This window comes from Canariomyces notabilis, assembly GCF_033297395.1.
Source record: "Canariomyces notabilis strain CBS 508.74 unplaced genomic scaffold N656scaffold_12, whole genome shotgun sequence".
Taxonomy (NCBI): domain Eukaryota; kingdom Fungi; phylum Ascomycota; class Sordariomycetes; order Sordariales; family Chaetomiaceae; genus Canariomyces; species Canariomyces notabilis.
The window spans coordinates 355890-369924 of record NW_027041834.1 but is presented as its reverse complement, the minus strand read 5'-3'; the positions used below and the strand labels follow the sequence as shown (position 1 = coordinate 369924).

The window sequence follows — 14035 nt, the reverse complement described above, 5'->3', positions numbered from 1 at the left end:
CCACTGTGGCTGCCCCGCTGGACCCTTGGAAGTTGGAGCCCAGTTTCAGCAGGTGCCCCCAAGGCCTCAACGGCCCAAAACCCGGCGGGTCGGTTCCTGCCGAGAAACCACCAAGGTACCTTACCACTTATGTACCCAACTCGGCGGAATCAAAAACAATTTCAATCATCGAACGCCACTTCTTGCAGTTGTCGCAATCCTCACATAACGCCGCAGGACGGTGTTTGGCTTTCCCCTCCCACCCCTCATCCGTCATGACCCGACACCTGGCTCGGCTCGAGAACTGTTCTTAGCAACATGCCGCCCAAGAAGAAGGGTGGCCGGGCTAGCACCCAGGCTGCCTCAGCGTCAGCGACGCCAGCTCGAGATGAGGATGCCATGGAAATCGACACGCCGGCACAGACGCCAACCGCGCCTGCGCCTCCTCAACCACCAAAACCAGTCACGGACCCGTGGACGGACGACCAGCTAGCCTCGCTGTTCAAGGGGGTCATCCGGTGGAAGCCGGCGGGTAAGGAGCTTGGCAACCAACACACTCGCGGCCGCTAACTAATTGGCATCGGCAGGCATGCACAAGCATTTTCGGATGCTAGCCATCAGCGAGCATCTACGGAACCATGGCTTCGACCCCGATGCCTGGCCGCACACGCGGATGCCTGGCATCTGGGCCAAGCTGGCCGAGTACTACAACCTCGAGGCCGTCGACGAGCGGGAAAATAACATGGATCCGCCGGACGAGGAGGGCCAGTCGAGGCGCTATCTCGACTTCAACCTCCCTTGGGAGGATTACGCCGACCTGATCCAGGAGAAAGCGCGCGCCGACCCCAGCGAGGCGCCAAGCAGCCCACCGCAGTGGGACCCGGACGAACCTACGGGAGGAACCAAGAAGCGGAAACGAGGCGCCGCCGAGTCAAATACCAGGACCCGCAGTAGTACTGTCGAGGACACGGACAACGAGACACCGGCTGCAAGCCCTGCCAGAAAGACCGGCAGAGCAGGAAGAAGCACGAAGCGTACCACTAGTAGAGCGCGGAGGGCTAAAGAAGAATCATCTTCTAGTGAGGCTGATAGCTCTCAGGAAGGCGAATCAGACGAGGAGCAGGAGGGGGAGGAGGGGGAAGAAGGGGAAGATGAAGCAGAAGAAGAGACGGGCACACCGGCTTCAACGAGGGGTGGAAGGGGAAGCACAAGAGGCCGTGGTAGAGGACGGGGCAGGGGTAGAGGACGGGGTCGCGGGCGAGGCAGCTGAACCGAGCTGATGTCGTAGAGGAAAGCAAGCCTGTGTTCAATCAGCTTGATTGTATCATCAACCTCTAATGTGGGCGATTGGCCAAGGGATTTGTTTGGCCGCAACAGCGTAGTGCTCTCACGACTTGCATTGCTAGATACCCAGGTAGACAAAAGAAATGCTACTACACAAACCAAGTGACTGGTCCGCGTGTAGCCTTCCAACTAGAACCATGTACCTTCGTTGCCCTCTTTCCTTCGGCCTACTTGGCTAGGTCACCTTCTGATGAGCAAGATACGGTTATAAAAGGTAAGGTATATTTGCATTCTGTATGACCCTCAGTTACCCCACCACGACTACCCCGCGAGTCGCGCAGATGCCTGTGACGCGTGGTATACCTGATAAAGGACTGCCCGAGCTTCCCCCCCTCAAACCACTTTGTTGACAAACTTGTAAATAGAGTCAGCCCAACATGTCCCGGCCAGGCACTGCGGCCCCCAGAAACCTCACACTCACGGAAGAGCTTGAGAAACTTGAGCAATCTATTACTCTGACACTCCAAGGTCAGAGCTTGCCAGTACATAGCCCGATTGGTTGACGATGGAATCTGACGCCTTACAGAGATCGACCACAACTTTAGCAAAGCCCATCGCATTGTCACTACAAGTATTCTCCCGCTAGTCGAGCAATATGGCGAGCACTCACGCGCCGTCTGGGAAGCTACCAAAGTTTGAGCTCCCTTCCTTCTCACCGCAACTGTGCTATGGGCTGACACTGCGCCAGTTCTGGAAGCAGTTTTTCGAGGCTTCGGCGAATGTCTCACTTTCAGGCTACGAAGAACTAGCCGGCAGCGAGGATAGCACAGAAATTACTGCCGAAGAGGAAACAACAGTACACGACGAGACGGCAGACGACTACACACCCCGGCCACGTAGCGCCGGCACACACGACGTCAGCGTTGCTACCGACCAGTCGTCAGTCATCTACCATGGGCATGGCCAACAGCATGAGGAATCTGTTCTAAGCGACAGGGATGGGGACCTTACGGGTAGTACCCCGCGTCCGCCTGCGACCAAGACTTTACCTTTCCGCCCCAACTTTGCCAATCTACATTCTCCTTACGAGGCGCTAAGGCGCGAGTACAACAACAAGAACGGCGGCACTGGCAGCGCATCAGGGCCGCAACGTGGCACGGCAGCGAGCGGCGAGGACGAGGAGGATACGGAACTTCTCTTCCAGCAGCACACTTCCCGCCTGCCAGATGTGCCTCTGACGCCACGGTCATCACTTGGGCCGGGCGACCTAGCAAACGATGGGGACGGCAAAGAGGGCTTGGAGCAGGATAAGAACAAGGACCCGCTCCTGCACCGCTTGTTAGACAAGAACTACCGCATCGCGGCAACTCCCCTGAAAGGCACCACCGGGATTTCGCCCATCAAGTGGAAGATTGAGAAGGTTGCAACACCCGGAAAAGGCAAAGATAAGCAGAAAGATAGACCCATCTGGGAGGACTCGCCCACCTCAAGCCCGGAGATGGCAGTCCCCCAGCTGAGGAGCGCCGCCTTCATGTCGCCTATGCGCGCAGCGTACAAGGGCAAGGCGGCCGCGGCTGCGAGAGCGCCTAGGACGCCGGGGGTAAGCGTGCAGACGCCGGCTACGGGCCGGAAGACCAAGGATGTATTCGCCGCAGAGCGGACAGGAGGGAAGGACTACGAGGATGAGATTACATGGGAGAGTGACAGTGACGGTGGATTGGGGGAGATTAGCCCGCCCAAGACAATAAAGTTTGCGCTTCCACCGTCCAAGTTGCTGCAGACCCCAGGTATGTTCATCCCTTGCCGGTAATAAAAGCCATAGGTGTATGATACTGACATGAAACCAGCCCGCGAGGCGAGCAAGCGCATCGTCGACAACATTCTGCTCACTGCAGGTGAAAACCCAGAGGGTTCGACTGAGTACAGCCCAACCATGGTCAAGACGAACTACGATATATTGGACGACACGTTTTGATGTGTAGCGTCTATTTTCAGGAGAAACAAATTAAACGAGTCATGATACCCTCCATAGAACCGTACGACTTGCAATCTTCGGATTTTGAATCCGCTGTACCCCTTTTTTTCGTCACACATGCTGAGCTCCCCCTTTAATCCATCCATACCAAGTCCGCGAGCGCATTTATGTACCATTGCGAAAGCGAGCATCCACCGCACCGGACTCTCCTCCGCCTCTACAACCGACAGATCAACCAACCACCTATCCCTCGCCACCTGGTTATCCCGCTCCCTTCCTTTCCTCCGCGGCGCGACCCCCCTTCGTTTTGGGGCGCGCCTTCTGAAGCAAGGCCATGGCCACGGTGTTTTTGAGCCCTGCGCGCGCAACCGATTAGGTATCGCGGCACGGCTCGGCGCGGTGATGGTGGTGATGCTGGCGTTGCTGGTGTCGGCCCATGGCTGCCGTGTGCGGCTTTACCCCTGTCAGGCCCGTTCAAAGGATCCTGACTCGTAGCTCATACCCTCCTTGTTCTTCTTGTTTTCTTTCCCCTTCCGATGTCTCACGGTGGAGTTCGGTGAGACGGAGGGAGAGATGGAGAGAACAAGGGAGTGAGTTTGAGGCGTTGTGAAGCGGTTTACATGCCCATTCGGATTTGGGCGCGCATCAGGTCCTGCTGCTTCTTCTTCTCCTCGGCCGCCTTGTCCTTCTTGGTCGGGGATGACGAGGAGGAGGAGGACCCGGACGACTTCTTCTCGTCCTTGACCAGCAGGGGCTTGAGGTCTGAGGATGTCATGGTGCTCGCGATGGAGGCGGCGTCGGCGTCTCGCGTTTGCTGCTGCTGGCTGCTAGAAGCTGTTGGTGAAGAAAAGGGCGTGTTAGTTTGCTGGGGACTCTTTGGTAGGACAGGAGGTCGTACTCTGTTGGGACGACATCTTGGTTGCGGTTGCTCAGAGCTACTATTGTGGTCTTGATGATGTCTGATTCAGGGGGGCCTTGGCTGTTTGTGTGGTCGAGCGGGTGGATTGTTTGCAGAATGGAAGAAGCTGTCTCGTCGCCTTGAATCTCTGGCTATCTTGCCTATCTTGATGGGTGAGATGAGACGGTCCCTGAGGCATTCTCTGTCACTTATATACATCATCCCTTGTCTCCATGCTAAGGCTTCTCTCATGACGCCGTGTTGTGACTGATCCCAATTGGAATGCATTCGTCTTGTCACTGCCACCTACATGCCCCTTTGCGTTGCATGTTGGGGGGTCGACATGCGAACGTGTTACAGTCCATATTCGGCATGAGTCACAAACTTCCATGTCAGCGTCAGCGTCTCGAGGAAAAAATCTACAGAAGCAGGAGCTAAGTCTATCTTCGCACCAGATTTGGTGGCAGGCCCACCTCAGAGTCATAGGCGGTGCGAAACCCAACCTAGACAGGTGTAGCGTCGGATGCTACGATCTGTTCGGACCAGATCTGTGGTAGCATTTTGACAAAGCCTATGCGCATCCAGACGACGTATGTGTAAGCGTGCCTGTGCAAGCCAGCAGTCCATCTTGCGTAAGTAGGACCAACACCGAAGAAGGCCGCGCGTGTAAATGCGACAGCTCTGTTAAACCGGCTCTCGGACTTGAACTTGACTTGAACTTGCGAGCAGAACGTTTCAATCCTGCGTCGTCAGACCGTCCAATGGATATTCGCAAGGTACCTTGCTGACGACTCTTTTGCCTTTCCTTTCTTCCATTACCCCCCAACAGTGGCTTGTAGAATTTTCTCTGAACTACCTAGAGTCGGTTTAGGGCCCAGGCGCAGAAAACTTGGCTACACTAGCGAGAGTCGCAGCACATTCAACCGATGAATTATTGTGATGGCCCTGCTAGCAAGTCAACAATTTTTATCAAGTCTCAATACGGAGTACCCTACAGATAGTTTTGAACTTTTGATCCTGCATGACCAGATGCCTTCAAGGGGCTTGGCCTCGGCGGCCTGAGTCAACATTTCGTGGCTGAAGACGACAACGTTACCTTCGAGCCGGATAAAGCAAGCGAAATGACAATAACTGTAGATTCTACTTCGTATACTGGTTCCACACCAATGGGTGGCACTGTGACAATGGTTCGTCGCCAGATTTATCGGAGGCAGACTGAAGTGTGTGAGAACGGGCGTAGAGTCCTCTTCTCAAGTTCTCTTTGACCACATCATCAAGCGGTGACGGATGAAGATGTGAGAACGGTTAATAGCACCTAGTTCAACGCAGTCATTGACGAGACAAGCACAAAATGAGACGACGACGGGCATTGAGAAATATTATGATAGCTCAGTTCACCTCCCTGTCTCAACTGATAGACCCTAATGGAGCTGGACTTGTCAACGACTCAACATGAAGGTAAAGTTATGGCTCTACAGAATATCTTTCACATCCCGGCGACTGCAAATGGAATCTAATCTGCTCTTCTTGACTACATACCTGATTGTCTGAGTACTGTGCCTAACGTTATGTTAGGATCATTCCACCATTGAGATGCGGGAACGAGTTACACCTATGCTGGTGAAATAAATCTTGCGGGAAGTCTTGTCCCATCTCACCAATTCCTTCCTACTCAGGTAGCAATTGAAATTTGGTTATGACTCTATAAGTCCTGATCTTCCGGCAGATAATTCGTCAAAAAGTTCATGTGATAATGAATTACAGTAACGTATGTTACTGTGTATGTACCGTAAATACGTAATGTTGTAAAGTACCTACGATTACTCCGTAGTACTCTTGCTTACAAAACCAATCTCTCGTCGAATTCGTATTCGGCTTGCACCCTGGTTGGACGTCGCTGGGTGACCTCAACGATTCAGTGGGACCAAGCTGTAGCTCAGCGAATCAAGCCGCATCGATATGACTATCGATCATCATGTTGTGCATGGCCTACCATTCGAAGTCTTGGGTCGTTGATCCGTCCACACACTTCAGCGGGTCAAAGTGTACGAAGTAAGATACGTTATTCCTCATGTTCAGCGATTTTCTATCACGATGAGACCGTTATAAGTATCTCGCTGGGTGTGAAATTTGCCAGTACTCTCATTGAAAGTGTGAGTTTACTGTTCATGCTTGAGACGGTTAACTGTCCGTAGTTGGTCCACAGTCATAGGGTAAATGAAAGTCTTTAAGGTTGATTGTATGTATAGTACTTGTACCGACTTCATGCAAGGACGTTCAGTGGTAACATTACGTCCATACATACGCGTACATCGAATAGTGGGGGCTGAGGGGCTTGGCTTCTTTTAGATGGGCCTGAGCTCCTCAAGAAGTACTCCGTACCACAGTAATTAAAGGCAACTTACCGTCGTCTCCTGCCTACCTAAACCGGCACAATTTGGATTTTGAGTAGATCTTTGACAGCATCTACCAGATTGAAGCGGGAATCAAACGAAGTGATTGATAGGCGCTGACCAGTATCCAAATATCTACCGGCACTGAGCGGGAGACCTCAAAAATCTGTGTTCACATCTACATATGAATCTCTGCGCCGCTTGGTTCTACACCTTTCCCGATAGCCGGAAGAAGAGGGCCGACCCCCACGGCTACTGCCGAGATGGCGATGACCAATCGGGCTTCGACGTTGGCGTTGACTTAGGTACTTCGGCTTTCGAGGGATTTTAGGTTACTTCCGCTCACTGCGAAGTGCGAATCGAGCGAGAGAACATCGTGTACCTCACAGTTCTCATAGCAACGCAACAATGGCAATGATTTCGTTGGAGTTATTGGAAGTGGTATGATCACCTAAAAACTTTTTTGGTAATGAGCTTTTTCGACAGAGGGAAGCGGATTGGCTCGTACCTGAAGACCCCTGAATTGGGTGGAATGCCAAGCCTGTGCTCCGTCACAGAGCTGTCTTGTATTACATACAGTACGTTAGCTGAGGTGTAATTAACTCTTTACAGTACAACAAGCTTGGTGTAGCTTCTTATCGATAAGTTATGGACTGCAAGCTCTGATCGATCCAAATTGAAGTGGGAAAATCCAGCAGCTTTGAGTCTAAGAACTTGATCGTGAGGATGTCGACAAGGGCTGACTTCAAAATTTGATAAGAGACGGGAGCGACCTCGCGGGCTTGAGCTTCACACCATTGGAGGCGACCAGCACTCGTTTTCGTACTTCGTACCTGCTTGATTTATAACAAACGTTACCGTTACTAGTGTAGGAAGCGGAACTTGCTTTCGAGTGGACAATTAAACGGGACCCCACCAGCCGTTCACATCGCTAAAGTTTTCCCCTCGGATGAACCCTTGTTTTGACCCTTGTCAATGGGCGACACAGAGAACTTGGTAGCCCCGAGAGGCACTGATTCTTGTGAAGCCGCACCACGGGTTCAATTCTTCCCGGAGCATCCCACACCTCACCGCCCTGCGCTCGCTTCCCAAGCCCACGGTGACGGTTTGACTCCAGCCCAGCAACTGCCCACCCGGGTCCGTCAACTTTTCCAGAGTCCAAACCCTCGGATCGGGGCCACCCACCGCAACGGACACACGCGATGGTTGCCAACACCACAAGCTTCACCTCGCCCTTGGCGAGCGTGCAGTATGGCGCTGTCAATCTGCCGCGCCCGCTTGAGCCCATCGTCGAGTATGTCTCCGGCGCAAGCAGTTGGACCATACTTGCGACTATTCTCGCCACCCTAGTCGTATATGATCAATGTGTGTAGGCCCAGCTTGCCCAAATGCGAGCTTCTCATGCTAACCAAAACCTTCCGCAGTCATGTATATCTGGAACAAGGGATCGATCGAAGGCCCCGCCATGAAGCTGCCTTTCATGGGGCCATTCCTCCAATCCGTTAACCCAAAGTTTGAGGAATACTATGCGAAATGGGCGAGCGGGCCCCTCAGCTGCGTTTCCGTCTTCCACAAGTAGGTGGAGCTTGTCGCCAGCAACAATAGCTCTTGCGCTCTCCACGCCGTCGGATGCTGACATGCTTGCGCCCCCAGGTTCGTCGTCATCGCTTCGACCCGTGATATGGCTCGCAAAGTATTCAACTCTCCCGCCTTTGTCAAGCCCTGTGTTGTCGATGTCGCGCACAAGCTGCTTGGCGACGACAATTGGGTGTTCCTGGACGGCAAGGCTCATGTCGAGTTTCGCAAGGGCCTGAACGGTCTCTTCACACGTCGTGCCCTCGAGATCTATCTTCCCGGACAAGAGGAAGTGTACAATCGTTACTTCAAGGAGTTTCTGGAGATCACCAAGCGGGCTGGCGGAAAGCCCGTTCCCTTCATGACGCACTTCCGGGAGACCATCACCGCTGTGTCGTGCCGCACGTTCGTCGGCCACTACATCACGGATGAGGCCGTTAAGAAGATTGCCGACGACTACTACCTCATCACTGCCGCTCTTGAGCTGGTCAACTTCCCCATCATCATCCCGTTCACCAAGACCTGGTATGGCAAGAAGGCGGCGGACATGGTGCTGGCCGAGTTTGCAAAGTGCGCGGCCAAGAGCAAAGCGCGCATGGCTGCTGGCGGCGAGCCCAATTGCATTATGGATGCCTGGATCCTCGAGATGATTCGGTCCAAGAGGTGGCGCGAGGCTGAGGAGAAGGCCTTATCGACCGAAGGACTGGTGAAGCCGACGCACATGCTCAGGGACTTTACCGATTATGAGATTTCGCAAACCGTTTTCACCTTCCTGTTCGCTTCGCAAGACGCGACGAGCAGCGCTGCCACGTGGCTGTTCCAGATTATGGCCCAGCGCCCCGATGTTCTGGACCGCGTGCGGGAAGAGAATTTGAAGGTTCGCAATGGTGACATCAATGCCCCCGTGAACATGGACCAGCTTGAATCCATGACCTATACTCGCGCTGTCGTCCGGGAGCTGTTGCGGTATCGCCCGCCCGTCCTTATGGTCCCCTACGTTGCGAAGAAGCCGTTCCCGATCACTGAAACATACACTGCTCCAAAGGGTAGGAGGAGAACCCAGTGAACTCGAATGTTGCGGCGAATAAAGCTGACGTGATGGACAGGCTCCATGGTAATTCCGACGACGTATATGGCACTGCGAGACCCCGAAGTGTACGAGAACCCTGACGAGTTCGATCCCGAGCGGTACTACACCGGTGACGCCGAGGTGAAGGGTGCGAAGAATTATCTTGTGTTTGGAACCGGTTCCCACTACTGCCTGGGGCAGCACTATGCGCAGCTCAACCTCGTCCTCTTTATTGGGAAGGCGTCACTGCTCTTGGACTGGAAACATCACCCGACCCCCAAGTCCGAGGAGATCAAGGTGTTTGCCACCATCTTCCCTATGGTAAGTTTGCTGGAGACAAACCTGAGCGACGACGTGGTGCTGACTGAAATAGGACGACTGCCCGTTGACGTTTGAGAAGAGGAAGTGGTAGAGAGTACCGTGCGTGGGCCGACGTTGGACCTTTGATGAGGCGCCACTAGGACGGTGGGTTTAATATGATTATACATCGAGGAAGCATGGAGGTTTTGCTTGGGATAGATGAGCGTAGCGCTCCGTTCGTTCGTGAACGATGAAAATGTGGCGACACAGTGATGACGTCTCGAGCCGGCGCCCGTTGAACCTGGAATGGCTCATGGCGACTCAGGGTATGCGACTCGGGGTTTGGCTACCGATCAGGCTGGCCACTCTATACAATTGTAATCTTTAGTATGTACATAGGCTTTTGAATTGGAGTTGCTCAGTCAACGAAATGACGAACGGGGAGGGTGAATGACAGACGATGGCGGGAGCTGGTGAACGGGGTGTGAGGGTTCTAAAAGAGTCCTTGACATAAGACCACATTGTTGCTGCCTTACAAGGTAGCTGTTGGTGATCCGAGTCAATTTGCTGCTACGCCTCGTGCTACCGCATCATATTAGAGCTGAAAATCTTAGTCGGTCAGTTATAAGGCCGCCCAGCAGGGCAATTCCGAAATTGTTTCAGTTTCCAATGCGAGGCGTCAGCGACTGGTATGCCATTTATTGGACGACAGGATACCGCTGCGCTACCGTAGGTGCTGCTTCGCGATCACATGCCGCTTGACAGTTCAGCAAGGATCAGGTACCATGTCGTGATGCATGACCTAACTGTGACTGGGAGATGTATCTCGCCATCGATAGGATAGGTATTAGATGGGGTTTCGTAGTGTTTTTGCTTGAAGTGAGTTCGTATAAGTAGTAATTCCGAACAATGTAGGCCTAAAAATGATGATCACAAAGGTGTAGGTGATCCTATGACGCGGGTGGATCGAGTTCTCAATTGCACGGCTCACGCGGCTCCTGATTGAGCAAGAGATGGATATCGCATTTCCCTAGCTTTCGGCGACTTCTCTTCCTTTGACTTGATCCTATACTACTGGATCCCACCTACGAACAGCGACGTATTGTATTGTACAACACCATTACTGAGCACGATCGGCCATGGCGTCACGACGGACAGTTCTAAGACTTGCGCAGACATCTGCTTTTCCGGCAAGACCTCCGACTCCCCGATATGTCCGGGTTGCGACACCGTCCACTCTGACCCGACGATATCAAACCGACAGCCAACACCGTCAGCCATTTAACTCTTCGGGCGGCGCCCGACGGTCCTTTGTGCCGATTTCTGGCCGGCTGCCGTCTCCAGGCAGCAGCAGCTCCTCCGGCGCATCGGTACGGAGGTATTCTTCAGAACGAGCCAAGCAAGAACCCGCGGAGAACAAGATCTGGGACTTTGAGGCGGTAATGCTTTGCCTCCTTCCTCCATTGCGAAGCCAAACCATATGTCTAACCATCCACTCTTCTGCTGGCCTACAGCTCCAGAAACTGATAACCAGCCCGGAGCGCCCCTCCATCACTATTATCGGTACGGCATTCTATTCCAACCTTACCCCCCATAGTACTCTAATGAAGACCCGACACTCACACCCGCGTAATGCAAAGACGTGCGCGAACCCTCTGAGCTCCAAGAAACAGGGCGTATCCCAGGCGCCATCAACATTCCGATCAAGTCTGCGCCCGACAGCTTCCACATTTCAGACGAGGAGTTCGAGGACCGGTTCGGGCACTCACGCCCGGCGCGCGACGCAGAGGTTGTCTTTTACTGCAAGGCCGGAGTACGCAGCCGGGGCGCGGCCGGGTTAGCCAGGGAGGCCGGGTGGACCAATGTCGGTGAATACCCCGGCAGTTGGCTTGACTGGTTTGAGAAGGGAGGGAAGGTGGAGAGGAATGGCGAAAGGTAAGGGAATCTACTTGAGTAAGCTTGGTTCAAAACAAGCCAACAAAGGGTATCTTAAGGCGCCAGTGGGGTGACAATCTATGTCATGATGCTGCTAAGAGTACTCGAATGAACAAACCGCCCGGCCCGACCCTCAAACGCCTGATGTCTTGCAATGCAGATGTACTTGTACATAGAGATCCGGCCTATCCCCTAGCACGCCGTAACCATGCCCTCCTTTCCTTCAAAACAACCGCCCGGGCTCTGGTGTCGTCTTGTCCGGCCCATCATCCTTGAGTGCCGGGCTGCCGTGGGCAAAGAACAGCACTTTGATAGCAATTGCCAGCCCAAAATGGAGCGCCACCACCAAAATCAACAACACCTTGCTGGTCTGGCGGTCTGTCGCACTCAAGACGGGGTACAGGTTCCTCAGAAGGAAGGCAACGGACACTCCAAACCCCACGCCGACAAACACCCAGTTGAGAATGGTGATCGGTGACCAGCTGATGAGCGCGACCGGGATCCAGATGAGGTTCCCGTAGCCGTACAGCGCCCAGCACTCGAGCAAGTTGGCGCTCTCTGACCCAAAGTATCGCAGAGCGAGGTAGAGCACGACCGGCACGATGAAGGTATAGCCGTATATCAAGCCGGCAGCACCTGGAGGCGCAAATATATTAGTATCCTGCCTAATAATCTCACTGCAATCTTCAGCAAGGGGAGGAGGAGTAACCCACCGCTCAGCAAGCGGAAATCATACGCAAACGCCGCCTTGCCCGTCGTAGCCAGGTAATCGCTGATGGTGCCGCCGAGGAAGAGGATCAAGACGACGGTGGTGGCGATCCAGAAGGGGCCGTAGAGGTCCGGGTTGCCCTCGAGCACGTCGAGGAAGTTTGCCCGCGGGTACAGCGCCGCCCAGCAGCGCTGCAGCACCGACGACGTGTCGACGTCAAAGAACTGCGCGTAAAACGAGAGCGTCCAAAGGAAACGCTTCCCCCCACCGGCCCCGTTGTTGCCGCCTGGCCCGGAGGCTGTTGCCGGGAGCGGGAGGAGTCCGGCTGAGGACGAGGATGTGCCGGTGGATTTGCTACGCCCCAGCGCGGGCGTGGTTTCGGAAAAGTTCGAGTTGTGGAATTCGAGGTCTTCTTGGAGATCTGTGTGCCCTAGATCTCCCTGTCTTGTGTGGTTAGGCGGGGGAAGCAAAGCGCAGAAGAGGGACCGGGGGAACTGACTTCGTCGTCGACGTCTACGACGGCATCGTAGCCTGATCTGGACATCTTGTCCGGGTCGGTCGTCGTGCGAGCCCTCAATAGGGAGCTGTGGGGCTACTGGCCAATTTCGCGTATTCTGGCTTTGATTTTGCTGTCGCCAAACTTAGGCTGCGCAGCTTGACGATACGTTGTGGAAGCTTGAAGCTACCTGAGGGCTGACGACAACGGCTAGTTGGACAGCACTGTCACTAAATGCACACCCTCTTGGCTGGGCTTTAAGCTACACACCCCTCAGCTTGTTCACTGTCACGTGACCACCATTGCCTGCAACACTTGGATTCCTGACAGATCTCATATCAATGGATGGAGAAATGGACATGTTCTGGACAATCATCACGCATGGATTCATGATTTAGATGGTCAGGAGTCTTAAGCTATGGTCATCCGGAATGTACAGCCAGAATGGTTGCCGCAAGACCCCATGCCATCCCCCGCAGAACGATAGCAATGCTGAGAAAACCGAAAGACGCCAGACGACCGTGACCGAAGAAAGTGACCGTTTATTTGAGCTTCTTCTTGGGGCGGAGCTGGTTGCTGTGTCCGCACTTGCGCTTTCTGCAGTTGGTGGCACGCGGCGGGAGACGAGCCTGCGTCGGATCGTGTTAGAAACTGGTCCCTCCGGACGAAGCATATATGTATGCTTACGTAGCACTTGCGGCAAATCATCTTGTCGCAGTTGAACTTGGAGGCGAGCGCCTTGAGCGACGGCTCAATGATACCACCACGGAGGCGGAGGACGAGGTGGAGTGTCGACTCCTGCATATCCAAACAGTTAGCTCAATCGGCAAGAACTGAGTATTCCCTGCTGCAAGCGCAAATTCTTTCCCCGCGAGCCACGGCCATTTCCCTCCTCTTGAACGATTCTCGTCACCCAAATCCCCTTTTCTCCGCGGTTCCTGAACTGCAGATTCGTCCCACTTCGCTCACTGACCTTCTGAATGTTGTAGTCGGAAAGAGTGCGGCCATCCTCGAGCTGCTTGCCGGCAAAGATCAGGCGCTGCTGGTCGGGAGGAATGCCCTCCTTGTCCTGGATCTTCGACTTGACATTGTCGATGGTATCCGAGGACTCGACCTCGAGGGTAATGGTCTTACCCGTGAGGGTCTTCACGAAAATCTGCACTGTTTGATTGAGCCCGTCGTCAATATACCGTCCATTCCATCGTGCGGCAGCGTTTGGGACTGCGAAGGCTTACTCTTGACTGATTCGTGGTCGCGCTGGCGAGAATGACGGAAAGTTCACAGACAGCCGTAAATTTTGGTGGGGGTTAGAATCTGCAAGCCAGCTTGGGGCCTAGGGCTCGTGGCCGGAGATCCGAGGCAGCAATAAAGTGGGCCCTACAGTGCAACTTCATCTCATTACGCACGATCCTGGCCACGGTC

At 54.0% G+C, this 14035-nt stretch overlaps 5 protein-coding genes across 5 annotated transcripts; 4 read left to right on the top strand and 1 right to left on the bottom strand.

The window, feature by feature from the left end:
- Nucleotides 1-118: 118 nt before the first annotated feature.
- On the top strand, nucleotides 119-3258 carry N656DRAFT_837209 (CT20-domain-containing protein). Its single transcript, XM_064818820.1, has 5 exons — nucleotides 119-511; nucleotides 567-1217; nucleotides 1850-1956; nucleotides 2012-3050; nucleotides 3111-3258. Exons 1-5 carry the CDS (start codon nucleotides 298-300, stop codon nucleotides 3236-3238), a joined length of 2139 nt encoding a protein of 712 aa, XP_064669739.1. The 5' UTR covers nucleotides 119-297; the 3' UTR covers nucleotides 3239-3258.
- A 467-nt stretch (nucleotides 3259-3725) lies between these two features.
- Nucleotides 3726-4266, top strand: N656DRAFT_112776 (uncharacterized protein). Its single transcript, XM_064808516.1, has one exon. It carries the CDS (start codon nucleotides 3859-3861, stop codon nucleotides 4189-4191), a length of 333 nt encoding a protein of 110 aa, XP_064669738.1. The 5' UTR covers nucleotides 3726-3858; the 3' UTR covers nucleotides 4192-4266.
- A 3465-nt stretch (nucleotides 4267-7731) lies between these two features.
- Nucleotides 7732-9585, top strand: N656DRAFT_798512 (C-22 sterol desaturase; the record flags this gene model as incomplete). Its single annotated transcript, XM_064817766.1, has 5 exons — nucleotides 7732-7894; nucleotides 7954-8104; nucleotides 8183-9150; nucleotides 9211-9494; nucleotides 9547-9585. 5 exons carry the CDS (start codon nucleotides 7732-7734, stop codon nucleotides 9583-9585), a joined length of 1605 nt encoding a protein of 534 aa, XP_064669737.1.
- Nucleotides 9586-10112: 527 nt separating this feature from the next.
- Nucleotides 10113-11665, top strand: N656DRAFT_779668 (Rhodanese-like protein). The gene is made up of 3 exons (XM_064815238.1): nucleotides 10113-10912; nucleotides 10988-11036; nucleotides 11114-11665. The coding sequence occupies exons 1-3, from the start codon at nucleotides 10613-10615 to the stop codon at nucleotides 11410-11412; spliced, it is 648 nt and encodes a 215-aa protein (XP_064669736.1). The 5' UTR covers nucleotides 10113-10612; the 3' UTR covers nucleotides 11413-11665.
- On the bottom strand, nucleotides 11376-12685 carry N656DRAFT_779667 (Yip1-domain-containing protein). The gene is made up of 3 exons (XM_064815237.1): nucleotides 12617-12685; nucleotides 12122-12557; nucleotides 11376-12044 (listed from the first exon to the last, which is right to left on the bottom strand). The coding sequence occupies exons 1-3, from the start codon at nucleotides 12659-12661 to the stop codon at nucleotides 11632-11634; spliced, it is 894 nt and encodes a 297-aa protein (XP_064669735.1). The 5' UTR covers nucleotides 12662-12685; the 3' UTR covers nucleotides 11376-11631.
- Nucleotides 12686-14035: the final 1350 nt, after the last annotated feature.

Bases quoted from the DNA above. Each gene is read 5' to 3' on its own strand.
- N656DRAFT_779667 (XM_064815237.1), bottom strand. From the start codon at position 12,661: ATGTCCAGATCAGGCTACGATGCCGTCGTAGACGTCGACGACGAA. The intron at 12,558-12,616 runs GTCAGTTCCCCC...CACACAAGACAG, and splicing joins TCGTAGACGTCGACGACGAA to GGAGATCTAGGGCACACAGA. The intron at 12,045-12,121 runs GTGGGTTACTCC...TTGCGCCTCCAG, and splicing joins TGATTTCCGCTTGCTGAGCG to GTGCTGCCGGCTTGATATAC.
- N656DRAFT_837209 (XM_064818820.1), top strand. From the start codon at position 298: ATGCCGCCCAAGAAGAAGGGTGGCCGGGCTAGCACCCAGGCTGCCTCA. The intron at 1,218-1,849 runs GTAGAGGACGGG...GACGCCTTACAG, and splicing joins TGGTAGAGGACGGGGCAGGG to AGATCGACCACAACTTTAGC. The intron at 1,957-2,011 runs GTTTGAGCTCCC...ACACTGCGCCAG, and splicing joins CCGTCTGGGAAGCTACCAAA to TTCTGGAAGCAGTTTTTCGA.
- N656DRAFT_112776 (XM_064808516.1), top strand. From the start codon at position 3,859: ATGCCCATTCGGATTTGGGCGCGCATCAGGTCCTGCTGCTTCTTCTTC.
- N656DRAFT_779668 (XM_064815238.1), top strand. From the start codon at position 10,613: ATGGCGTCACGACGGACAGTTCTAAGACTTGCGCAGACATCTGCTTTT. The intron at 10,913-10,987 runs GTAATGCTTTGC...GCTGGCCTACAG, and splicing joins AGATCTGGGACTTTGAGGCG to CTCCAGAAACTGATAACCAG. The intron at 11,037-11,113 runs GTACGGCATTCT...CGTAATGCAAAG, and splicing joins CCCCTCCATCACTATTATCG to ACGTGCGCGAACCCTCTGAG.